At 32.2% G+C, this 25789-nt stretch overlaps 1 protein-coding gene across 1 annotated transcript in view; it reads right to left on the reverse strand.

Moving 5' to 3' along the window:
* The window catches only part of LOC130808135 (origin of replication complex subunit 4), a 62284-nt gene extending 40615 nt beyond the window's left edge, over window positions 1-21669 (reverse strand). The window contains exons 1-4 of the mRNA XM_057673593.1: window positions 21479-21669; window positions 21292-21382; window positions 21150-21206; window positions 20022-20069 (exon numbers count right to left, since the gene is read on the reverse strand). Of these exons, the coding sequence (XP_057529576.1) occupies window positions 20022-20069; window positions 21150-21206; window positions 21292-21382; window positions 21479-21597 (315 nt within the window). The 5' untranslated portion in view covers window positions 21598-21669. The remainder of the gene's footprint in view (window positions 1-20021; window positions 20070-21149; window positions 21207-21291; window positions 21383-21478) is intronic.
* Between the last annotated feature and the right edge of the window lie 4120 nt (window positions 21670-25789).

A 25789-nucleotide genomic window follows, 5' to 3' on the forward strand; every position in this document is an offset into this window, starting at 1 on the left:
TGTTGGTGATAACATGTTCCTTCATGTTTTACGAACTAGAGGACTAATGAGAATTGAGAAGAAGGTTAAACTTAACCCCAGGTTCGTGGATCCCTACGAGCTTCGTGAGCGCAATGGTGACGTAGATTATTGCCATTGATAACGATGAACTTTGATAATGTTTGTGACATAATATGATAGTTAATTAAAATAAAGTACATCAAGAGATTTGTGTTAGTAAAGCCTAAAAATGAAGATAAGATGAATATTCAGGCTTATAGTTTGAGTTGTTGAATACTGTTCAGACTTTGTTATGATTGTAGTTGACTTGTTGCAGGGTATATTAAGTATTATAAAAGCTTGTTATCCCAGATCTACAAATAGACAAAAGAGCTATACACATGAGTGGTATAGCCCTATCGTGTTTCAAGTTGGTGAAAAGGTCATTATTCGTGTTTCACCAACTAGAAGAGTAATGAGAAATTTAAAGGAGGGTAAATTTATTCCGAGGTACGTGGGACCTTAAGTGATTAGTGAGCGCATTGGTGAAGTAGCTTAATGCCTTTGATAGTGATGAACAAGGATAATGTTTGTGACACAATATAAGAGTTAGTGAAGATAAAGTACATCAAGTCATTTGTGCTAGTAAAGCCTAGAGATGAAGATAAGATGATTATTCAGGCATATAGTTTGAGTTGCTGGATAGTGTTCAGACTTTGTTATGATTATAGTTGACTTGTAGGATGGTATATTAAGTATTATAAAAGTTTGATATCCAAGAACTACGAATAGACAAAAGAGTTATGCAAATGAGTGGTATAGCCCTATCAAGTTTTAAGTTGGTGGTAAGGTGTCCCTTCGTGTTTCACCAACTGGAGGAGTGAAGAGAATAGAGAAGAAGGTTAAACTTAGCTCGAGGTTCGTGGATCCGTACGAGATACGTAAACACAATGGTGACATAGCTTATTGCCTTTGATAATGAATAACTTTGATGATATTTGTTACATAATATGATAGTTAATGAAGATAAAGTGAATTACGAGATATGTGTTAGTAATGCCAAGGGATGAAGATAAGATAATTATACAGGCTTATAGTTTGAGTTGTTAAATAGCGTTCAGACTTTGTTATCATTATAGTTGACTGGTAGGTTGGTATATTAAGTAGTATAAAATTTTGATATCCAAGTTCTACGAATAGACAAAAGAGCTATGCAAATGAGTGATATAGCCCTATCGAGTTTCAAATTGGTGATAAGATGTTCCTTCGTGTTTCACCAACAAGAGGAGTAATGAGAGTTGAGAAGAAGGTAAAACTTAACCCGAGGTTCGTGCATCCGTACGACATACGTGATCGCAATGGTGAAGTAGCTTATTGCCTTTGATAACGATGAACTTTGATGATATTTGTGATATAACATGATAGTTAATGAAAATAAAGTAGATCAAGAGATTTGTGTTAGTAAAGCCTAAGAATGAAGATAAGATGATTATTCAAGCTTACAGTTTGAGTTGCTGAATAGTGTTCAGACTTTGTTATGATTATAGTTGACTTGTTCGAGAGTCTATTGAGTACTATAAAAGTTTGATTTTCGAGATCTACGAATAGACAAAAAAGTTATGTATGTGACTGGTATAGCACTATCGAGTTTCAAGTTGGTGATAAGGTCATTCTTCGTGTTCCACCGACTAGAAGAGTAATGAGAATTTGAAAGAAGGGTAAATTTATTCCGAGGTACATGAGACCATAAGTGATTCGTGAGCGCATTGGTGAAGTAGCTTAGTGCCTTTGATAGTGATGAACAAGGATAATATTTGTTACACAATATAAGAGTTAGTGAAGAGGGTATATTAAGTAGTATAAAATTTTGATATTCAGGCTTATAGTGATGAACACGTGATTCATTTGTGATAGTAAAGCCTAGGGATGAAGATAAGATGCCTATTCAGGCTTATAGTTTGAGTTGCTGAATAGTGTTCAGAATTTGTTATGATTATAGTTGACTTGCAAGAGGGTATATTAAGTAGTATAAAATTTTGATATCCGGGCTCTACAATAGACAAAAGAGCTATGCAAATGAGTGGTATAGCCCTATCTAGTTTCAAGTTGGTGGAAAGGTGTTCCTTCGTGTTTCACCAACTAGAGGAGTGATGAGAATTGAGAAGAAGGTTAAACTTAGCTCGAGGTTCGTGGATCCGTATGAGATACGTGAACGCAATAGTGATGTAGCTTATTGCCTTTGATAATGATGAACTTTGATGATATTTGTGACATAATATGATAGTTAAAGAAGATAAAGTGAATTACGAGATTTGTGTGAGAAAATCCTAGGGAAGAAGATAAGATAACTATTCAGGCTTATAGTTTGAGTTGTTAAATAGCGTTCAGACTTTGTAATGATTATAGTTGACTAGTAGCATGGTATATTAAGTATTATAAAAGTTCAATATCCAAGTACTTCAAATCGACAAAAGAGCTATGCACATGAGTGGTATAGCCCTATCGAGTTTCAAGTTGGTGGTAAGGTGTTACTTCGTGTTTCACCAACTCGAGGAGTGATGAGAATTGAGAAGAAGGTTAAACTTAGCTCGAGGTTCGTGGATCTGTACGAGATACGCAAACGCAACGGTGATGTAGCTTATTGTCTTTCATAATGATGAACTTTGATGATATTTGTGACATAATATGATAGTTAATGAAGATAAAGTGAATTACGAGATTTGTGAGTAAAGCCAAGGGATGAAGTTAAGATAATTATTCACGCTTATAGTTTGAGTTGTTAAATAGCGTTCAGACTTTGTTATGATTATAGTTGACTAGTAGCATGGTATATTAAGTATTATAAAAGTTCGATATTCGAGTACTTCGAATAGACAAAAGAGCTATTCAAATGAAAGGTATAGCCCTATTGGGTTTCAAGTTGGTAATAAGATGTTACATCGTGTTTCACCAACTACAGGAGTAATGAGAATTGAGAAGAAGGTTAAACTTAGTGCGAGGTTCGTGGATCCATATGAGATTCGTGAGCGGAATGGTGAAGTAGCTTATTTCCTTTCATAATGATGAACTTTGATAATGTTTCTGACATAATATGATAGTTAATGAAGATAAAGTACATCAAGAGGTTTTGTTAGTAAAGCCTAAGAATGAAGATACAAAGATTATTCAGGCTTATAGTTTGAGTTGCTGAATAGTGTTTAGACTTTGTTATGATTATAGTTGACTTGTAAGAGGGTACACTAAAAATTATAAAAGTTTGATATCCGAGATCTACGAATAGACAAAAGAGCTATACACATGAGTGGTATAGCCCTATCGAGTTTCAAGTTCGTGATAAGGTCATTCTTCGTGTTTCACCAACTAGAAGAATAATGAGAATTTGAAAGGAGGGTAAAGTTATTCCGAGGTACGTGGGACCTTAAGTTTGTGACACAATATAAGAGTTAGAGAAGATAAAGTACATCAACTCAATTGTGATAGTAAAGCCAAGCGATGAAGATAAGATGATTATTCAGGCTTATAGTTTGAGTTGCTGAATAGTGTTCAGAATTTGATATGATTATAGTTGACTTGCAAGAGGGTAAATTAAGTATTATAAAATTTTGATATCCAGGCTCTACGAATGGACAAAAGAGCTATGCAAATGAGTGGTATAGCCCTATCGAGTTTCAAGTTGGTGGAAAGGTGTTCCTTCGTGTTTCACCAACTAGAGGAGTGATGAGAATTGAGAAGGTTAAACTTAGCTCGAGGTTCGTGGATCCGTACGAGATACGTGAACGCAATGGTGATGTAGCTTATTGCATTTGATAATGATGAACTTTGATGATATTTGTGACATAATATGATAGTTAAAGAAGATAAAGTGAATTAAGAGATTTGTGTGAGAAAAGCCTAGGGATGAAGGTAAAGATAATTATCCAGGCTTATAGTTTGAGTTGTTAAATAGCGTTCAGACTTTGTTATGATTATAATTGACTAGTAGCATGGTATATTAAGTATTATAAAAGTTCGATATCCAAGTACTTCGAATAAACAAAAAAACTATGCACATGAGTGGTATAGCCCTATCGAGTTTCAAGTTGGTGGTAAGGTGTTCCTTCGTGTTTCACCAACTAGAGGAGTGATAAGAATTGAGAAGAAGGTTAAACTTAGCTCGAGGTACGTGGATCTGTACGAGATACGTGAACGCTACGGTGATGTAGCTTATTGTCTTTGATAATGATGAACTTTGATGATATTTGTGACATAATATGAATTTTAATAAAGATAAAGTGAATTACGAGATTTAAGGGTAAAGCCAAGGGATGAAGATAAGATAATTATCCAGGCTTATAGTTTGAGTTGTTAAATAGCGTTCAGACTTTCTTATGATTATAGTTGACTAGTAGCATGGTATATTAAGTATTATAAAAGTTCGATATCCAAGTATTTCGAATCAACAAAAGAGCTATGCAAATGAGTGGTATAGCCCTATCGAGTTTCAAGTTGGTGATAACGTCTTCCTTCGTGTTTTATCAACTAGAAGAGTAATGAGAATTGAGAAGAAGGTTAAACTTAGCCCGAGGTTCGTGGATCCGTACGAGATACGTGAACGCAATGGTGATGTAGCTTATTGCCTTTGATAATGATGAACTTTGATGATATTTGTGACATAATATGATAGTTAAAGAAGATAAAGTGAATTACGAGATTTGTGTGAGAAAAGCTTAGGGATGAAGATAAGATAATTATTCAAGCTTATAATTTGAGTTGTTAAATAGCGTTCAGACTTTGTTATGATTATAGTTGACAAGTAGCATGGTATATTAAGTATTATAAAAGTTCGATATCCAAGTACTTCGAATCGACAAAAGAGCTATGCACATGAGTGGTATAGCCCTATCGAGCAAATTTATTCTGAGGTACATGGGACCTTAAGTGATAAGTGAGCGCATTCGTGAAGTAGCTTAATGCATTTGATAGTGATGAACAAGGATAATGTTTGTCACACAATATAAGAGTTAGTGAAGATAAATTACATCAAGTCATTTGTGATAGTAAAGCCTAGGAATGAAGATAAGATGATTATTCAGGCATATAGTTTGAGTTGCTGAATAGTGTTCTGATTTTGTTATGATTATACTTGACTTGTAGAAGGGTATATTAAGTATGATAAAAGTTTGATATCCGAGATCTACGAATAGACAAAAGAGCTATGCACATGAGTGGTATAGCCCTATTGAGTTTCATGTTGGTGAAAAGGTTATTATATGTGTTTCAGCAACTAGAAGAGTAATGCAAATTTGAAAGGAGGATAAATTTATTCCGAGATACGTGGGACCTTAAGTGATTCGTGAGCGCAATGCTAAAGTAGCTTAATGCCTTTGATAGTGATGAAAAACGATAATGTTTGTCATACAATATAAGAGTTAGTGAAGATAAAGTACATCAAGTCATTTGTGACAGTAAAGCTTAGGGATGAAGATAAGATGATTATTCAGGCTTATAGTTTGAGTTGCTGAATAGTGTTTAGACTTTGTTATGATTATAGTTGACTTGTAAGAGGGTATATTAAGTAGTATAAAATTTTGATATCCGAGTTCTACGAATCGACAAAAGAGCTATGCAAATGAGTGGTATAGCCCTATCGAGTTTCAAGTTGGTGGTAAGGTGTTCGTTCGTGTTTCACCAACCAGAGGAGTAATAGGAATTGAAAAGAAGATTAAACATAGCTCGAGGTTCGTCGATCCGTACAAGATACGTGAACGCAATGGTGATGTAGCTTATTGCCTTCAATAATGATGAACTTTGATGATATTTGTGACATAATATGATAGTTGATAATGATAAAGTGAATTACAAGATTTGTGTTAGTAAAGCCTAAGAATGAAGATAAGATGACTATTCAGGCTTATAGTTTGAGTTGCTGACTAGCGTTAAGACTTTCTTATGATTATAGTTGACTTGTAGGAAGGTATATTAAAAATTATAAAAGTTTGATATTCAAGTTCTACGAATAGACAAAAGAGCTATGCAAATGAGTGGTATAGCCCTATCGATTTTGAAGTTGGTGGTAAGGTGTCTCTTCGTGTTTCACCAACTAGAGGAGTGATGAGAATTGAGAAGAAGGTTAAACTTAGCTCGAGGTTCATGGATCCGTACGAGATACGTGAACGCAATGGTGATGTAGCTTATTGCCTTTGATAATGATTAACTTTGATGATATTTGGGGCATAATATGATAGTTAAAGAAGATAAGGTGAAGTACGAGATTTGTGTTAGTAAAGCCTAAGAATGAAGATAAGATGACTTTTCAGTCGTATAGTTTGACTTGTTAAATATTGCTTAGACTTTGTTATGATTATAGTTGACTTGCAAGAGGGTATATTAAGTAGTATAAAATTTTGTTATCCGGGCTCTACGAATAGACAAAAGAGCTATACAAATGAGTGATATAGCCCTATCGAGTTTCTAGTTGGTGGAAAGGTGTTCTTTCGTGTTTCACCAACTAGAGGAGTGATGAGAATTGAGAAGAAAATTAAACATAGCTCGAGGTTTGTGGACCTGTACGAGATACGTGAATGCAATGGTGATGTAGCTTATTGACTTTGATAATGATGAACTTTGATGATATTTGCGACATAATATGATAGTTGATAAAGATAAAGTTAATTACGAGATTTGTGTTAGTAAAGCCTAAGAATAAAAATAAGATGATTATTCAGGCTTATAGTTTGAATTGGTGAATAGTGTTCATACTTTGTTATGATTATAGTTGACTTGTAAGAGGGTATATTAAGTAGTATCAAATTTTGATATCCGAGATATACAAATAGACAAAAGAGCTATGCAAATGAGTGGTATAGCCCTATCGAGTTTCAAGTTGGTGGTAAGGTGTTCGTTCGTGTTTCACCAACCAGAGGAGTAACAGGAATTGAGAAGAAGATAAAACATAGCTCGAAGTTCGTCGATCCGTATGAGATATGTGAACGCAATGGTGATATAGCTTATTGCCTTTAATATTGATAAACTTTGACGATATTTGTGACATAATATGAAGATAAAGTGAATTACGAGATTTGTGTTAGTAAAGCCAAGGGATGAAGATAAGATAATTATTCAGGCATATAGTTTGACTTGTTAAATAGCGTTCAGACTTTGTTATGATTATAATTGACTAGTAGCATGGTATATTAAGTATTATAAAAGTTCGATATCTGAGTACTTCGAATAGGCAAAAGAACTATTTAAATGAAAGGTATAGCCCTATCAGTTTCAAGTTGGTAATAAGATGTTCCATCGTTTTTCACCAACTACAGGAGTAATGAGAATTGAGAAGAAGGTTAAACTTAGTCCGAGGTTCGTGGATCTATATGAGATTCGTGAGCGCAATGGTGAAGTAGCTTATTGGCTTTGATAACGATGAACTTTGATAATGTTTCTGAAATAATATGGTAGTTAATGAAGATAAAGTACATCAAGAGATTTTGTTAGTAAAGCCTAAGAATGAAGATACGAAGATTATTCAGGCTTATAGTTTGAGTTGCTGAATAGTGTTCAGACTTTGTTATGATTATAGTTGACTTGTAAGAGGGTATATTAAAAATTATAAAAGTTTGATATCCGAGTTCTACGAATAGACAAAAGAGCTATGCAAATGAGTGGTATAGCCCTATCGAGTTTCAAGTTGGGGGTAAGGCGTTCCTTCGTGTTTCACCAACTAAGGGACTAATGAGAATTGAGAAGAAGGTTAAACTTTGCTCGAGGTTCGTGGATCCGTAGAGATTCGTGAGTGCAATGGTGAAGTGGCTTATGGCCTTAGATAATGATGAACTTTGAGGATGTTTGTGACATAATACGATAGTTAATGCAGATAAAGTAGATCAAGAGATTTGTGTTAGTAAAGCCTAAGAATGAAGATAAGATGATTATTCAGGCTTATAGTTTAAGTTGCTGAATAGAGTTCAGACATTGTTATGATTATAGTTGACTTGCAGAAGGGTATATTCAAATTTATAAAAGTTTCATATCCGAGTTCTACGAATACACAAAAGAGCTATGCAAATGAGTGGTATAGCCCTATCGAGTTTCAAGTTGGTGGTAAGGTGTTCCTTCGTGTTTTACCAACTAGAGCAGTGATGAGAATTGAGAAGAAGGTTAAACTTAGCTCGCGATTCGTGGATCAGAATGAGATACATGAACACAATGGTGATGTAGCTTATTGCCTTTGATAATCAAGAACTTTGATGATATTTGTGGCAAAATATGATAGTTAATAAAGATAAAGTGAATTACGTTAGTAAAGCCTAAGGATTAAGATAAGATGATTATTCAGACTTATAGTTTGAGTTGCTGAATAGTGTTCATACTTTGTTATGATTATAGTTGACTTGTAGGGGGGTATATTAAGTATTATAGAAGTTTGATATCCAAGATCTACGAATAGACAAAAGAGCTATGCAAAAGAGTGGTATAGCCCTATCGAGTTTCAAGTTGGTGATAAGGTTATCCATCGTGTTTCACCAACTAGAAGAGTAATGACAATTTGAAAGGAGAGTAAATATATTCCGACGTACGTGGGTTCTTAAGTGATTCGTCAGCGCATTGGTGAAGTAGCTTAATGCCTTTGATAGTGATGAACAAGGATAATATTTGTGACACAATATAAGAGTTAGTGAAGATAAAGTACATCAACTCATTTGTGATAGTAAAGCCAAGGGATAAAGATAAGATGATTATTCAGGCTTATAGTTTGAGTTGCTGAATAGTGTTCAGAATTTGTTATGATTATAGTTGACTTGGAAGAGGGTATATTAAGTAGTAGAAAATTTTGATATCCGGTCTCTACGAATAGAAAAAAGAACTATGCAAAAGAACTTGGTGGAAAGGTGTTCCTTCGTGTTTCACAAACTAGAGGAGTGTTGAGAATTGAGAAGAAGGTTAAACTTAGCTCGAGGTTCGTGGATCCGTACAAGATACGTGAACGCAATGGTGATGTAGCTTATTGACTGTGATAATGATGAACTTTGATGATATTTGTGACATAATATGATAGTTAAAGAAGATAAAGTAAATTACGAGATTTGTGTGAGAAAAGCGTAGGGATGAAGATAAGATAATTATTCAGGCTTATAGTTTGAGTTGTTAAATAGCGTTCAGACTTTGTTATGATTATAGTTGACTAGTAGCATGGTATATTAAGTATTATGAAAGTTCGATATCCAAGTACTTCGAATCGACAAAAGAGATATGCAAATGATTGGTATAACCCTATCGAGTTTCAAGTTGGTGATAACGTGTTCCTTCGTGTTTTACGAACTAGAGGACTAATGAGAATTGAGAAGAAGGTTAAACTTAACCCCAAGTTCGTGGATCCCTACGAGCTTCGTGAGCGCAATGGTGAAGTAGATTATTGCCTTTGATAACGATGAACTTTTATAATGTTTGAGACATAATATGATAGTTAATGAAAATAAAGTACATCAAGAGATTTGTGTTTGTAAAGCCCAAATATGAAGATATCATTATTCAGGCTTATAGTTTGAGTTGCTGAATACTGTTCAGACTTTGTTAAGATTATAGTTGACTTGTTGGAGGGTATATTAAGTATTATAAAAGTTTGTTATCCAAGATCTACGAATAGACAAAAGAGCTATGCACATGAGTAGTATAGCCCTATCGAGTTTCAAGTTGGTGAAAAGGTCATTATTCGTGTTTCACCAACTAGAAGAGTAATGAGAATTTGAAAGGAGGGTAAATTTATTCCGAGGTACGTGGGACCTTAAGTGATTAGTGAGCGCATTGGTGAAGTAGCTTAATGCCTTTGATAGTGATGAACAAGGATAATGTTTGTGACACAATATAAGAATTAGTGAAGATAAAGTACATCAAGTCATTTGTGACAGTAAAGCCTAGGGATGAAGATAAGATGATTATTCAGGCATATAGATTGAGTTGTTGAATAGTGTTGACTTTGTTATGATTATAGTTGACTTGTAGGAGGGTATATCAAGTATTATAAAAGTTTGATATTCGAGAACTACGAATAGACAAAAAAGGTATACACATGAGTGGTATAGCCCTATCGAGTTTCAAATTGGTGATAAGGTGTTCTTTCATGTTTCACCAACTAGAGGAGTAATTAGAATTGAGTAGAAAGTTAAACTTAGCGCGAGGTTCGTGGATTCGTATGAGATTCATAAGCGCAATGGTAAAGCAGCTTATTTCCTTTGTTCATGACAGACTTTGATAATGTTTGTCACATAATATGATGGTGAAGATAAAGTACATCAAGAGATTTGTGTTAGTAAATCCAAGGGATGAAGATAAGATAACTATTCCAGCTTATATTTTGAGTTGTTGAATAGTGTTCAGACTTTGTTATAATTATAGTTGACTTCTAGGATGGTATGTTAAGTATTATAAAAGTTCTATATCCGAGTTCTTCGAATATACAAAAGAGCTAGGCAAACGAGTGGTATAGCCCTATCAAGTTTAAAGTTGGTGATAAGGCGTTCCTTCGTGTTTCACCAACTATAGGAGTAATGAGAATTGAAAAGAAGGTTAAACTTAAACCAAGGTTCGTAGATCCCTACGAGATTCGTGAGCGCAATGGTGAAGTATCTTATTGCCTTTGATAACGATGAACTTTGATGATGTTTGTGACATAATATGATAGTTAATGAAAATAATGTACATCAAGAGATTTGTGTCAGTAAAGCCTAAAAATGAAGATAAGATGATTATTCAGGCTTATAGTTTGAGTTGCTAAATAGTGTTCAGACTTTGTTATGATTATAGTTGACTTGTAGGAGGATATATATGAATTATAAAAGTTTGATATCCGAGATCTACGAATAGACAAAAGAGCTATGCACATGAGTGGTATAGCCCTATCGAGTTTCAAGTTGGTGAAAAGGTCATTATTTGTGTTTCACCAACTAGAAGAGTAATAAAAATTTGAAAAGAGGATAAATTTATTCCGAGGTATGTGGGACCTTAAGTAATTCGTGAGCGCAATGCTGAAGTAGCTTAATGCCTTTGATAGTGATGAACAAGGATAATGTTTGTCACACAATATAAGAGTTAGTAAAGATAAAGTACAAGTCAATTGTGATAGTAAAGCTTAGGGATGAAGAAAAGATGATTATTCAGGCTTATAGTTTGAGTTGCTGAATAGTGTTTAGACTTTGTTATGATTATAGTTGACTTGTAAGAGGGTATATTAAGTAGTATAAAATTTTGATATCCGAGTTCTACGAATCGACAAAGGAGTTATGCAAATGAGTGGTATAGCCCTATGAAATTTCAAGTTGGTGGTAAGGTGTTCGTTCGTGTTTCACCAACTAGAGGAATGATAAGATTTAAGAAGAAGGATAAACTTAGCTCGAGATTCGTGGATCCATATGAGATACGTAAACGCAAAGGTGATGTAGATTATTGCCTTTGATAATGATGAGCTTTGATGATATTTGTGGCATAATATAATAGTTAGTGAAGATAAAGTGAAGTACGAGATTTGTGTTAGTAATGCCTAAGAATGAAGATAAGATGACTATTCAGGCTTATAGTTTGAGTTGCTGAATAGTGTTCATACTTTGTTATGATTATAGTTGACTTGTAAGAGGGTATATTAAGTAGTATAGAATTTTGATATCCAAGTTATACGAATAGACAAAAGATCTATGCATATGAGTGGTATAGACCTATCAAGTTTCAAGTTGGTGGTAAGGTGTTCGTTCGGGTTTCACCAACTAGAGGAGTAATGAGAATTGAGAAGAAGATTAAACATAGCTCAAGGTTCGTCGATCAGTACGAGATATGTGAACGCAATGGTGATTTAGCTTATTGCTTTTGATAATGATAAACTGTGACAATATTTGTGACATAATATGATAGTTAATGAAGATAAAGTGAATTACGTGATTTGTGTTAGTAAAACCAAGGAATGATGATAAGATAATTATTCAGGTTTTTAATTTGAGTTGTTAAATAGCATTCAGACTTTGTTATGATTATAGTTGACTACTAGCATAATATATTAAGTATTAAAAAAGTTCAATATCCGAGTACTTCGAATAGACACAAGAGCTATTCAAATGAAAGGTATAGCCCTATCGGGTTTCAAGTTGGTAATAAGATGTTCCATCGTGTTTCACCAACTAGAGGAGTAATGAGAATTGAGAAGAAGGTTAAACTTAGTCCGAGGTTCGTGGAACCATATGAGATTCGTGAGCGCAATGGTGAAGTAGCTTATTGCCTTTGATAAGGATGAATTTTAATAATGTTTCTGACATAATATTATAGTTAATGAAGATAAAGTACATCAAGAGATTTTGTTAGTAAAGCCTAAGAATGATGATACGAAGATTATTCAGGCTTATGGTTTGAGTTGCTAAACAGTGTTCAGACTTTGTTATGATTATAGTTGACTTGTAAGAGGGTATATTAAAAATTATAAAAGTTTGATATCCGTGTTCTACGAATAGACAAAAGAGCTATGCAAATGAGTGGTATAGCCCTATCGAGTTTCAAGTTGGTGGTAAGGTGTTCCTTTGTGTTTCACCAACTAATGGAGTAATGAGAATTGAGCAGAAGGTTAAACTTTGTTCGAGGTTCGTGGATCCGTACGAGATTCGTGAGCGCAATGGTGAAGTGGCTTATGGCCTTAGATAATGATGAACTTTGAAGATGTTTGTGACATAATATGATAGTTAATGAAGATAAAGTACATCAAGAGATTTGTGTTAGTAAAGCCTAAGAATGAAGATAAGATGATTATTCAGGCTTATAGTTTGAGTTGTTGAAGAGTGTTCAGACTTTGTTATGATTATAGTTGACTTGCAGAGTGGTATATTCAAAATTGTAAAAGTTTGATATCCGAGTTCTACGAATAGACAAAAGAGCTACGCAAATGAGTGATATAGCCCTATCGAGTTTCAAGTTGGTGGTAAGGTGTTCCTTCGTGTTTTACCAACTAGAGGAGTGATGAGAATTGAGAGGAAGGTTAAACTTAGCTCGAGGTTCGTGGATCTGAACGAGATACGTGAACGCAATGGTGATGTAGCTTATTGCCTTTGATAATGAAGAACTTTGATGATATTTGTGGCATAATATGATAGTTAATGAAGATAAAGTGAATTACGTTAGTAAAGCCTAAGGATGAAGATAAGATGATTATTCAGGCTTATAGTTTGAGTTTCTGAATAGTGTTCAGACTTTGTTATGAATATAGTTGACTTGCAGGAGGGTATATTAAGTATTATAGAAGTTTGATATTCGAGATCTACGAATAGACAAAAGAGCTATGCACAAGAGATCTACAAGATTCATAAGCGCAATGGTGAAGCAGCTTATTGCCTTTGATAATGATAGACTTTGATAATGTTTGTCACATAATATGATAGTGAAGATAAAGTACATCAAGAGATTTATGTTAGTAAAGCCTAGGGATGAAGATAAGATAATTATTCCAGCTTATAATTTGAGTTGTTGAATAGTGTTCAGACTTTGTTATGATAATAGTTGACTTCTAGGATGGTATGTTAAGTATTATAAAAGTTCTAAATCCGAGTTCTTCGAATAGACAAAAGAGCTAGGCAAATGAGTGGTATAGCCCTATCAAGTTTAAAGTTGGTGATAAGGCGTTCCTTCGTGTTTCACCAACTATAGGAGTAATGAGAATTGAAAAGAAGGTTTAACTTAACTCAAGGTTCGTGGATCCCTACGAGATTCGTGAGCGCAATGGTGAAGTATCTTATTGCCTTTGATAACGATGAACTTTGATAATGTTTGTCACATAACATGATAGTTAATGAAAATAAATTACATCAAGAGATTTGTATTAGTAAAACCTAAGAATGTAGATAAGATGATTATTCAGGCTTATAGTTTGAGTTGCTGAATAGTGTTCAGATTTTGTTATGATCATAGTTGACTTGTAGGAGGGTATATCAAGTATTATAAAAGTTGGATATTCGAGATCTACGAATAGACAAAAGAGCTATGCACATGAGTGGTATAGTCCTATCGAGTTTTTAGTTGGTGAAAAGGTCATTTTTTGTGTTTCACCAACTAGAAGAGTAATGAGAAATTCAAAGGCAAGTAAATTAATTTCAAGGTTCGTGGGACCTTACGAGATTCGCCTTTGATAATGATGAACTTCGATAATGTTTGTGACATAAGATGAGAGTTAGAGAAGATAAAGTACATCAAGTCATTTGTGATAGTAAAGCCTAGGGATGAAAATAAGATGATTATTCAGGCTTATAGTAGGCGTGAAACTTATTCAGATTAAAACCGCAAATCGAACCAGACAAAACCGAATAACAAATATGGTTTTGTGATTTTTGAAATTTTGTTTGGATTAGGTTTGAAATTCAAAACCGAAATAATTAAGTTTTGATTAGGTTTGAAAATTTCCAAATTTGAAAACCGAATAATATGACCAAACACCGAAATAATAATAATTTTCATAGTGTAGGCCGGGCCTAAAATGACATTTCACATGTTAACCCTAATTCAATTAATACCCGAGCGTCGCCCTTACTGATTTTCATTTTCTTCTTTCTTTCTTCCCTACCCTAATCATATTGCTTTCTCTCTCATTTCATTTTCCAGTCCCAGTTCCCCTCCTCCATTCTCTCCCTAATCCTAAACCTTTCTTCTTCAAATACAAATTCTTAGCGCCGACATCCTCTTATTCTTCATTCATATTTCAATCTCTTCATCTTCACCTTTGATCTTTAGTTTCACTCTTTTAAGGTTAGTATGTTTATTTCTAATTGTTGTTTTGTTTTTTATCGATTAAAATTAGTTTTTTCATTGATTTCTCTTTGTTTTGTTCTTATTTTTGTTCTAATCTAATAATTTTCTTTATTTCGTCATTTTTTCGATTGAAATACAAATTGTTGCGTTTTTGTTCTTATTTTCGAATCCTGTTTTGGTCTTTACTATTTTTCACTACTTTGTTTTTGGTTTTTATTTCTTCTGTTCAAGTTTATTTTTTCATTTTGTATTTGGATAATTTGTGTAGGTTTTAATTTTTTTTGTTTTGTAATTGCTTTAATTTTGTATTTTTCTTGTTCTTATTTTTTATTTTTTTTTTAATTACAATAACAGTATTGTATATTACAAACAGTATTGATTTGTATTCGTTTTTTTTTTCTTCCTCTGTTTTTTTGTTTATGTTTTTTTTTTAGTTTTTTCTCCGTATTTTACAATATTACTCAAACATTAAGTTTCGTAATCTTGTAAATATTTTGTTTAGTACTACTATTATTTATGTATAATGTTGATAGTTTAGTAAGAAATGATATTTAGTATTATCAATTATGTAAGATTTGTTATTGAATTTCTAAATGGGCCCATGTTTGAAGTGAATAAAAATTAGTGTAGAGCATTTTCTCTATAAAGGTCTATCTATTGGTAATTCGTTGCATAGCAAAGTTCAGCCACAATATTCGACCTACAAATTCAATCTGAACGGTTTGGGTTCCGTTTGATCTATTAAAATGCGATTTGGTTTAAAAATAAATAAGGTTTTGATTTGGTCTCCAAAATTTGAAAATCGAATTAAATACGGTTTGATTTGTTTTTGACAAAAGTCCAAACCGTTGACCGAACTTGTAGAAGGGTATATTAAGTATTATAAAAGTTGGATATCCGAGTTCTACGAACAGACAAAAGAGCTATGCAAATGAGTGGTATAGCCCTATCAAGTTTCAAGTTGGTGATAAGGTGTTCCTTCGGGTTTCACCAACTAGAGGATTAATGAGAATTGAGAAGAAGGTTAAACGTAGTCTGAGGTTCGTGGATCCGTACGAGATTCGTGAGCGCAATGGTGAAGTAGCGTATTGCCTTTGATAATGATGAACTTTGATAATGTTTGTGACATAATATGATAGTTAATGAATATAAAGTATATCAAGAGATTTGTGTTAATAAAGCCTAAGGATGAAGATAAGATGATTATTCAGGCTTATAATTTGAGTTGCTGAATAGTGTTCAGACTTTGTTATGATTATAGTTCACTTGTAGGAGGATGTATTAAGTATTATAAAAGTTTGATATTCGAGTTCTACGAATAGACAAAAGAGCAATGCAAATGAGTGGCATAATTCTATCAAGTTTCAAGTTAGTGATAAGGTGTTTCTTCATGTTCCACCAACTAGAGGAGTAATGAGAATTGAGAAGAAGGTTAAACTTAGTCTGAGGTTCTTTGGACCTTACGTGATTCGTGAGCACAATGGTGAAGTAGCTTATTGCCTTTGATAATGATGAACTTTGATAATGTTTGACATAAAATGGTAGTTAATGAGGATAAAGTACATCAAGTCATTTGTGTTAGTGAAGCCTGGGGAAGAAGATAAGATGATTATTCAGGCTTATAGTTTGAGTTGCTGAAAAGTGTTCAGACTTTGTTATGATCATAGTTGACTTGAGTTACTGAAAAGTGTTTAGACTTTGTTATGATCATAGTTGACTTGTAGGAGGGTATATTAAGTATTAGGAGTGTTCAAAACCGGGTATCGGGTCGACCCGGATCGAAAAATTCGAGTACCCGCTTTTTCGGGTACCTAAAAATGTGACCCGGTTCCGACCCGGTTTTGTTTATTTTCTAAAAATTGAGTTTTTTTTCCTTATTTCTTTTGACATTTTTTTATATAAAATTCAAATTCTAAGTTGTTTACATGATAGATTTACCTAATTTAGAATTTTATTTTTTAAAAAATTGGAGCTAAATTAGTCAAAATATTTATGTAATTTATTTTAGCAATTTCATACTAACTTAGAATTTGTTACATATAATTGAATAAAAAGTGATGTATTTGATAAATAATTTTAAAAATTCAATAATTAATTTTTTCTTAAAAAAAATCATGTATTCGATAAATTTAATCACGATAATATATACTTATATATTCTATGAAGTAATATTTTTATATATTCTATAATTATAAATCCGTGCATTGTACGGGTTTTTATACTAGTAATAAGATAAAACTAAGTAACGCAATATCTATACTAACTAGTTATTACTTTGGTGATCCTAATTAAATTCTAATTATCAAGGATACTTTTAGTAAATTTACAATCTAATTGCCAATACCACATTAAGAATAAGTCAAAATCTTGAATTGATCATCAAATGAGATATTTTATGAAACATGCTATCAATCTAATAAATACTAAAAATACTTATTTTGAAATATGTTGTTTGTAATATTATTTAAGGACAATAATAGAATATAATTTAACACATTACTTTGAATTTTAACACATTTAATTTTTCATGGGTTAAATGATTATAATATATTAATTATATCAGATATATTAAGAATAAGCAATTTGCTAAAATCGATATCCGGATCCACCCGAATACCCAGTTTATACCCGGTCAAAAATACCCGATTTTTACAAATCGGGTAAATTATCCGGTTTTTTAAACCGAATAATCCAGGTCAGGTTTTGCAAACCAGGTTTCTTTGAACATCCCTATTAAGTATGATAAAAGTTTGATATTCGAGTTTTTCGAATAGACAAAAGAGCTATGCAAATGAGTGGCATAGACCTATCGAGTTTCAAGCTGGTGATGAGATGTTCCTTCGTGATTCACCAACTAGAAGAGTTATGAGAAATTGAAAGAAGAGTAAATTTAGTCCGAGGTTCGTGGGACCTTACGAGATTTGTGAGCAAGTTGATGAAGTAACTTTTCGCCTTTGACATTGATGAACTTTAATAATGTTTGTGACATAATATGAGAGTTAGTGAAGATAAAGTACAACAAGTCATTTGTTGTTTGTAAAGCATAAGGATGGAGATAAGATAATTATTCAGGCTTATAGTTTGAGTTGTTGAATAGAATTCAGACTTTGTTATGATTATAGTGGACTTTTGTTATCCTAGTTCGTCGAATAGACAAAAGAGCTATGCAAATGAGTGGCATTGACCTATCGAGTTTCAAGCTGGTGATAAGATGTTCCTTCATGATTCACCAACTAGAAGAGTTATGAGAAATTGAAAGAAGAGTAAATTTAGTCCGAGGTTCGTGGGACGTTACAAGATTTGTGAGCAAAATTGATGAAGTAACTTTTCGCCTTTGACATTGTTGAACTTTTATAATGTTTGTGACATAATATGAGAGTTAGTGAAGATAAAGTACAACAAGTCATTTGTTGTTTGTAAAGCATAGGGATGGAGATAAGATGATTATTCAGGCTTATAGTTTGAGTTGTTGAATAGTGTTCAGACTTTGTTATGATTATAGTGGACTTGTAGGAGGGTATATTTAAGTATTATAAAAGTTCGATATCCTAGTTCGTCGAATAGACAAAAGAGCTATGCAAATGAGTGGCATTGACCTATCGAGTTTAAAGTTGGAGATAAAGTGTTCTTTCGTGTTTCACAGACTAGAGGAGTAATGAGAATTTGAAAGAAGGGTAAACTTAGTTCAATGTTCGTGAGACCTTACGAGATTCGTGAGCGCATTGGTGAAGTAGCTTATCGCCTTTGATAATGATGAACTTGGATAATGTTTGTGACCTAATATGTGAGTTAGTGTAGATAAAGTACATCAAGTCATTTGCATTTATAAAGCCTAGGGATGGAGATAAGATGATTATTCAAGCTTATAGTTTGAGTTTGATTATAAAAGTTCGAGATCCAAGTCCTTTGAATAGACAAATAAGCTATGAAAATCAGTGACATAGACCTATCAATTTTCAAGGTTGAGATAAGGTGTTTCTTCGTATTTCATCAACTAGAGGAGCAATGAGATTTGGAAAAAAGAGTAAACTTAGTACGTGGTTCGTGGGACCATACCAGATTCTTTAGCGTATTGGTGAAGTAGCGTATCGCCTTTAATAATGATGAAATTTAATAATCATTGTTACATAATATGAGAGATTGTGAAGATAAAGTACATGAAGTCATTTGTGTTAGTAAAGCCTAAGAATAAACATAACATAATTGTTAAGGCTTATAGTTTGAGTTGTTGAATAGTGTTCAGACTTTGTTAGGATTATGATTGACTTGTAGGAGGGTATATTAAATATTATAAAAGTTTAAGATCCTAGTTTTTTTAATAGACAAGAGAGCTATGCAAATCAGTGGCATATACCTATCGAGTGTCAAGTTGGAGAAAAGGAGTGCCTTTGTGTTTCACCAACTAGAAGAGTAATGAGAATTGGAGAAAAAGGGTAAACTTGGTCCGAGTTTCGTGGAACCTTACGAGAATCGTGAGCGCATTGGTGAAGTAACTTACTTATCGCCTTTAATAATGATAAGCTTTTATAATGTTAAGATGAAGTAAATCAAGTCATTTGTGTTAACAAAGCCTAGGTATGAAGATAAGATGATTATTAAGTTTTATGGAAGTTTAATATCCTAGCCCTTTGAATAGACAAAAGAGCTATGCAAATTAGTGCTATAGACCTATTGAGTTTCAAGTTAAGGATGATGTGATCATTTTTGTTTCACCAACTAAAGGAGTAATGAGATTTGAGAAGGGTAAATTTAGTTCGAGGTTCGTGGGACCCAACTTAAAATAAGACATGACAAAGGGGACGACAAAGACCAACATCGTCAAACCCTCACCATGTGGGGTGGCCAACACCACCAAGCCCACAACGAGGTGGCAGCCAATATTACCAAAACCTCAACACCGGATGTAAAGGGAAAAGAAGGGAAGTGCAGTTCACGTAGACTCAACCGGAATAGAAAACGAGGTAACGGACGAGAGCAATGGACATCGAGGGAGCATTCAATAGAAACTTAGAAACACCATGGGGCGCCCTTTTATACAAGCACCCCAAGTGGATTAGCCAATGAATACACCAAGATCAAACCAAAATGTTCAGGCCCAAAAACTCCTAGGCCTAAAAGCCCATACTCCTAGATAAGGTAGACCAAAAACTATTGTAGTACGTATAAAAAATTGCTAGCAAGATAAAGTAAAATTCAAACTAAAGGCATACACAAAACATAAACATGATATGGAATTAACAAACAAACTCGCCAACAAAAACTAAAATAGGTGGTTGGATAAGAGACATAAGCCATACCTTGAGGGCACAACCATCATCACTATGCAAAAGCCCATTCAATCTAATCTACAAAAAATATAAGTTGTTAATTTAGCACACAACTGTACAAAACCCCTACCCCCAAAAAAAGATGGAATTTTATCTTTTAAAAAACCTTAAACACACAATTTACCCCCTTAAAGAAAAAACCCACAATCAAAGAAGAAAATTAGCATACAAGATTGCACGAACTAAACTACTAGAACTATAATTGAGAAGAGTCATACGACAAATTTCTTGCACTAATGCACCTTTGTATCCAATTTGGTTTCCAAAATACACAAAAATAAACCTAGATCCAACCACATATTAAGGCAATCCAAATTCATGTTGTAAGCATTCCCTAAAACTTCTGCCTCACAGCATAAATCACGTACAAGTTACAACCTAAGTCTTGTAATCTCTTGGCTAAAAAATTTGATTGCGATTATATAAAAGAAATACAAGTAAATCTAGAATCAATCAACCATAACCACTAGTCCAAAACTAAATGGTTAGACAAAATCATCACAAAAAAATTGATCGAAAATTGAGTAAAATTTATTGAGGCAAGCAAAATATATACAATAGTACCAACATTTAATATATTTTGTTTTGCAAGCAATAATTGCATGAGTCCAAGTGCCTAATCGAAAAGCCAAATCCATCCGCATCTAAAACCCCTAACACCCGTCCCCACACCTTGACCCCTCCAAACCAAAAAATAAAAAATAAGTAAACGATTTTAAAATTATGAGTCTTGCCTCCTATGCCATAAGATCAGGGGTAAGAGATACAAACAACGAGTTCCAACTCATAGCTTATAAGTAATAATTAAATGATAAATAGGAGTGAGTAAGAGTAAAAAGGAACAAAAACACCATGAGTTAAAGAACACAAGGTGCCTTCCTAAATGACCAAATATATCATTAAAAATTTGAAAAACACCAAAAGTTTTGGTAAATGTCAACAATGCTCTATAAGGGTTTCTTTTGCACCAAAAAATAACAATTTTATAGGGATTTCAACACACGAGACAAAACAATACTCTATTATAAATTTCTTCATATATATGTTGTAAATGAATAGAACATAAGTGCAAAATTTGCAAGAATAATAAAGCATTACCACAGAAATCAGATCCGGATATTCAGCCAATAATTCCTTAAGAACAAGCTCCAACACCTGCTTCCCAAGGAACATAAAACTAGTAAAACTTAGAATGCAAAATAAAAATCAAAGTGAGACTCGAAGAGATGAAAGAACAAACCGCGTTTTTCCCGCAACCACGAGGACCAAGAAGCAAGACGGAGTTATTTACTGCCTCAGTAACTGAACTAGATATTAAAAACTTCAATTTGCTGTGCAATGAAAAAAGAGACGCAATTGTTAAACAAATGCAGAATCAAATAAAAAGGTTAAGATTAAACAATTGAATCAGTAAAACAATGCAAAACCTGTGATTGGAATCGGAAGAGGGGCAAAGAAGAGAGAAAAAGGAAAGAGGGTCACATATTCTGCTTCGGAGTAGATTTAGGGCTTCTTCGCTGGGAGATGGAGAGGGAGATGTTTCCATTTCTTCAGCCCTCGCTATCTCATCAATGGCGGGAAACGATAAAGACGGCCTGAAAGAGTGAACAAATGGCGTGACTTATATTCTTATTATATAGTCTGTTTTGGTCGGTGTATTATTATTTTATTAATATATAATATAAATTATATTATATTTTAGAAAAAAATTTACCGTATATTATTAAGATACGATAAAGTAGCTGTTGCCTAATGATGGGTAAATAAAATTGATTGTAGAGTATATCTAGCAAGATACTTTAAAAGATTTGTCGTATATTATATTACAAAAAAATACACCGTCTCAACTTAATTAGTTGTTGCCTGTTAGGGTATTATGATGGGTAAATAAAAATGTAGCGTATATTTAGCAAGATATTTAGAGATTTATCGTATATTTAGCAAGATATTTAGAGATTTATCATATATTTAACAAGTACTTTCTCCATTCTATTATATTTGCTATATTTATTTTTTTCGCAATTTAATGCGTTATTTTGATCATTTATATATTAAACTATACACATCTAAAAATTATAAAAAGTTAATGTTATGAAAGTATACGATTAAATGATTCAAATACGATCTCACTTGACCATATTTTTTCTTATACATTAGCCGCGATATATAAAATAACCTTGAATAATAAATAGTGTCAAAAATGATAATGTAGCAAGTATTTCAAAACATAAGAAGTATTAATATAAAGTGTAAAAGTAGTAGATTATATTCAAATATATAAATGTTCTTAATTTATAATGATAAATTAAAATTAAAAATAGGCAAACTTAGTGGATCAAAAAAGTAGAAATTTATCGTAATTTTGGCAGTAAAATATATTTGACTGGCTTAATAATTGATCATGTTTGTTAAAGTTCAATAATCTCATTTTTTTTCACAGTTTTTAAAATGCTTTATCATTTGAATATGTTGTTCATCTTAATATTAGTAATTACAATTATGTCTGTTTAAAAAACCCGACCCGTCAACCCGCAACTTAAATAGCTTTGTTATTTTTATTTCATTTTTCTTGTTCTATATCTTGAACTTAGCTTTGTTATTGTTCTTATATTTTGTTCTGACAAACATTAGGGCTTATTTATTCTAATGTTTTGATACTCAGAAAAATTGCGGCTAAAGCAAAAAAATTAAAACAAATAAGAAAAGGAAGAGTTACATGCAATTGAACTAAATTTCAGTACTGCTAGCCTAAATACATTTGCAAGCTTGTGGCCAAAGCAATTAAAACAGATTCTGAGCCCAAATCATTCAAAAAAAAAATGTCATAAATAAAATTGGATATTCGGTGTTTCGATCCGATTGATTCGAGTATCCGATAATTAGGTACCCCGATAAATCAAATCGGAACACGGGCTTTTAAAATAGGTACTCCACTAACTGGATATCTGAAACACAAAATATCGGATATCCAGTTATAAATACTCCTAATTAAAATTTGTGAAAAAAAAATTTATAATCAAAGATTCATAATTCATGAAGATTTACACTCAAATCATCTTCCAATAATTTTATGCCAACACCAAACACATGTTGTAAGTAACCTTAAAAAAAACACTATCTCTATTTGCTTCAAATTTAACGCTTCAAATTATTTAATTAGATTTTAGTTGATGAATAAAAAACAAAACAAATAACTATACTAAACAAGTGGATAAAATTAATAAATAATAAATAAACTTGTGGATGAAATAAAAAAATAGTAATTATTTTCCGATAAATAAAAAGAGTAGAAATAGACGATACAAACTAAAATAGAAAAAGATGCAAAATCATTACAAACAAAATAATAGATTTATCCATATCTAGCAAATGACCATTTTAAAATAATAAAAAAATTTTAAAAAAAAGTGAAAGTGTAAAAAACAAGCACAAAAAAAAATAAAAAGTATAATAAAACAAATATGCGCTTGGTACTCTTCTTGTCAGCTTTCCATTTCATTTTCACCGTTTACCTTCTAAAACCTTAGCTTCACTTCTCCACTAAACAAAATTGCGCCAATTTCTTCAGGAATTCTTCCTCATTTTCATTAATTGATTGTTTGTTTTAACTTAAATTGCAAGTGATGTTTATATTGATCATGTCATGACCTTTTGTTTTGAATTATATGGCTAATATGAGTAAAATGAGAAATAATTATTTAAAATATTAATAGTGGATCCTTTGCGTAATAAAATAGACAATTTAACTATTTGTAGCATGTGTTTTTACATATTAAAGTATAATTATTCAATGCATCTAGTTTGCCCTTTAATAAGTATGTATTAACGGATTGTAGCAAATGTTTTAATGTATTAACGTAGGTGTTTATTACTTAGAATAAGTGTTTATATTATTCAAATTAGGTGTTTATATAGTATTCAAATTAAGTGTTTATAGTACTTAAAGTACATGTTTATATATAGTATTCATACTAGATAGTGCATGTGCGATGCACGACTTTTTTAAATTTGCTAACATATTTGTATATACTAAATAATTAAAATTTTAAGAAATTAATTTTACATTATAGTTAAATTTCATTTCACTCTGAACAGTTGTATATATTACGTACATTGTATAATATTTTGTGTGTGCATGGGTGATTGTGAAAATTAGTTTGTGATAAATAAATTACAACAAAAGACAAAAAATATATTATACTTTAACCATCTCAAAATATCCAATACATCAAATAAAACTCCATTAATAAATAATATTGAAAAGATTTTTAAAATAATTAAAAAAAATGAAATACAACATATGATTATCTAATACATTAAGCAATGTGACCTAAAATGTAAAGAATAATAATTAAATTGTAGTAAGTCAAAAATATGAAAATAATTTATGGAAGTAATAATAATGACATCATCATCTAATTTTAGGGGGGAAACTTTTATTGAGAAAGTGACACTTAAACAATTTCTTAAAGTAATGATGTTAGTTGTGTTTTATTTTAATAATAGTTATATATTATAGATAGATAGATTATAGATGAGATGTTTATTATATTCAAAATAGGTGCTTACATTAGTCAAAATAGATATTTATAACATTTAAAGTAGGTGTTTATAGCATTTAAAGACGTGATTTTGTCATATTAAAGTATTTTCTTTACCTTTCACATTTCTATGTAATAAGCAGACATTTTATTTAGTAATAGTAGATGTTTTACATATTAAAATACAATGTAATTTTTCAATACTTTCCGGTTTGCAAGATAATATATGTAGGAATCTTAACTAGTTATGGTATTTATTTTTAAGTTTATTAAAGTAGGTGTAACTTTTGGAAAATTAATATTTAAAATTAGAGAATTAAAATAAATATTAGAATAGAATTATTTTGGGTTTAGTTGCATAATTAATTTTAGGCTAATAACGAGTAAACAAATTGGTCTCTAAAGTGAAGATAATAGAGTATTATTTATTTTTTTGTTTTTGACTTTTTGTTTTTATTTTCTATTAGAATATTATCAATGGTACTCCTATATTATTGCACTTTATCTTTGGTACCCCGTGTTTTTTTAATTCCAATGGTACCCCAAACTATCTTGCTAATTACAACCGTGAAACTTTATAACTTTTTTCCGTTAAGTGACCGTTAAATTTTATAAAAAACCAACCATGGTTAGTTTTTTATTGTTTATATACCCAGGTGCATTACTTCAAACACACGTATCTTCTGCTTCCCTTTTCCCTCTCCGCTTCCTTCTCTCCTTCCATGACTACTTCTTCAAGGTACTCATCATTTTACGGTAAGGTGTATTCTGGTACTACCAAAAGACGACCTGGAAGCCCTAACGTTAATTCCATTGAAGTTGGTGATAGTTGGGTAAGGTTGAAGAAATGTTACTGTGACCCAACAAAGTTAAATGATATTAGGATTTCGGGTTCAATCGACATTCTGAGAAGAATCTACTACTAATGTATGTCGTGCCAAGCATTTGAATGGGGTTATTAACAAGATCAGTGCCGTTGTGCTGATGTTTTGCAGACATCTTGATTTTTGGCCGGTTTTTGTTTACGATCTCGCAAGTTTCTCCGATCTTGTGAGTTTGATTATAAGGTCTTTATTACAATAAAATACAAGTATACTGTGACTTTTGACTTCTGACTCGTGAATTCCATCTAATTTTTACAGATGTGAAACAATTCTCCAACCTGGTATCAATTGCACTATTTGAATTGTAAAAAAT

The sequence above is a fragment of the Amaranthus tricolor genome, chromosome 3 (genome assembly GCF_026212465.1).
Source record: "Amaranthus tricolor cultivar Red isolate AtriRed21 chromosome 3, ASM2621246v1, whole genome shotgun sequence".
Lineage (NCBI taxonomy): Eukaryota > Viridiplantae > Streptophyta > Magnoliopsida > Caryophyllales > Amaranthaceae > Amaranthus > Amaranthus tricolor.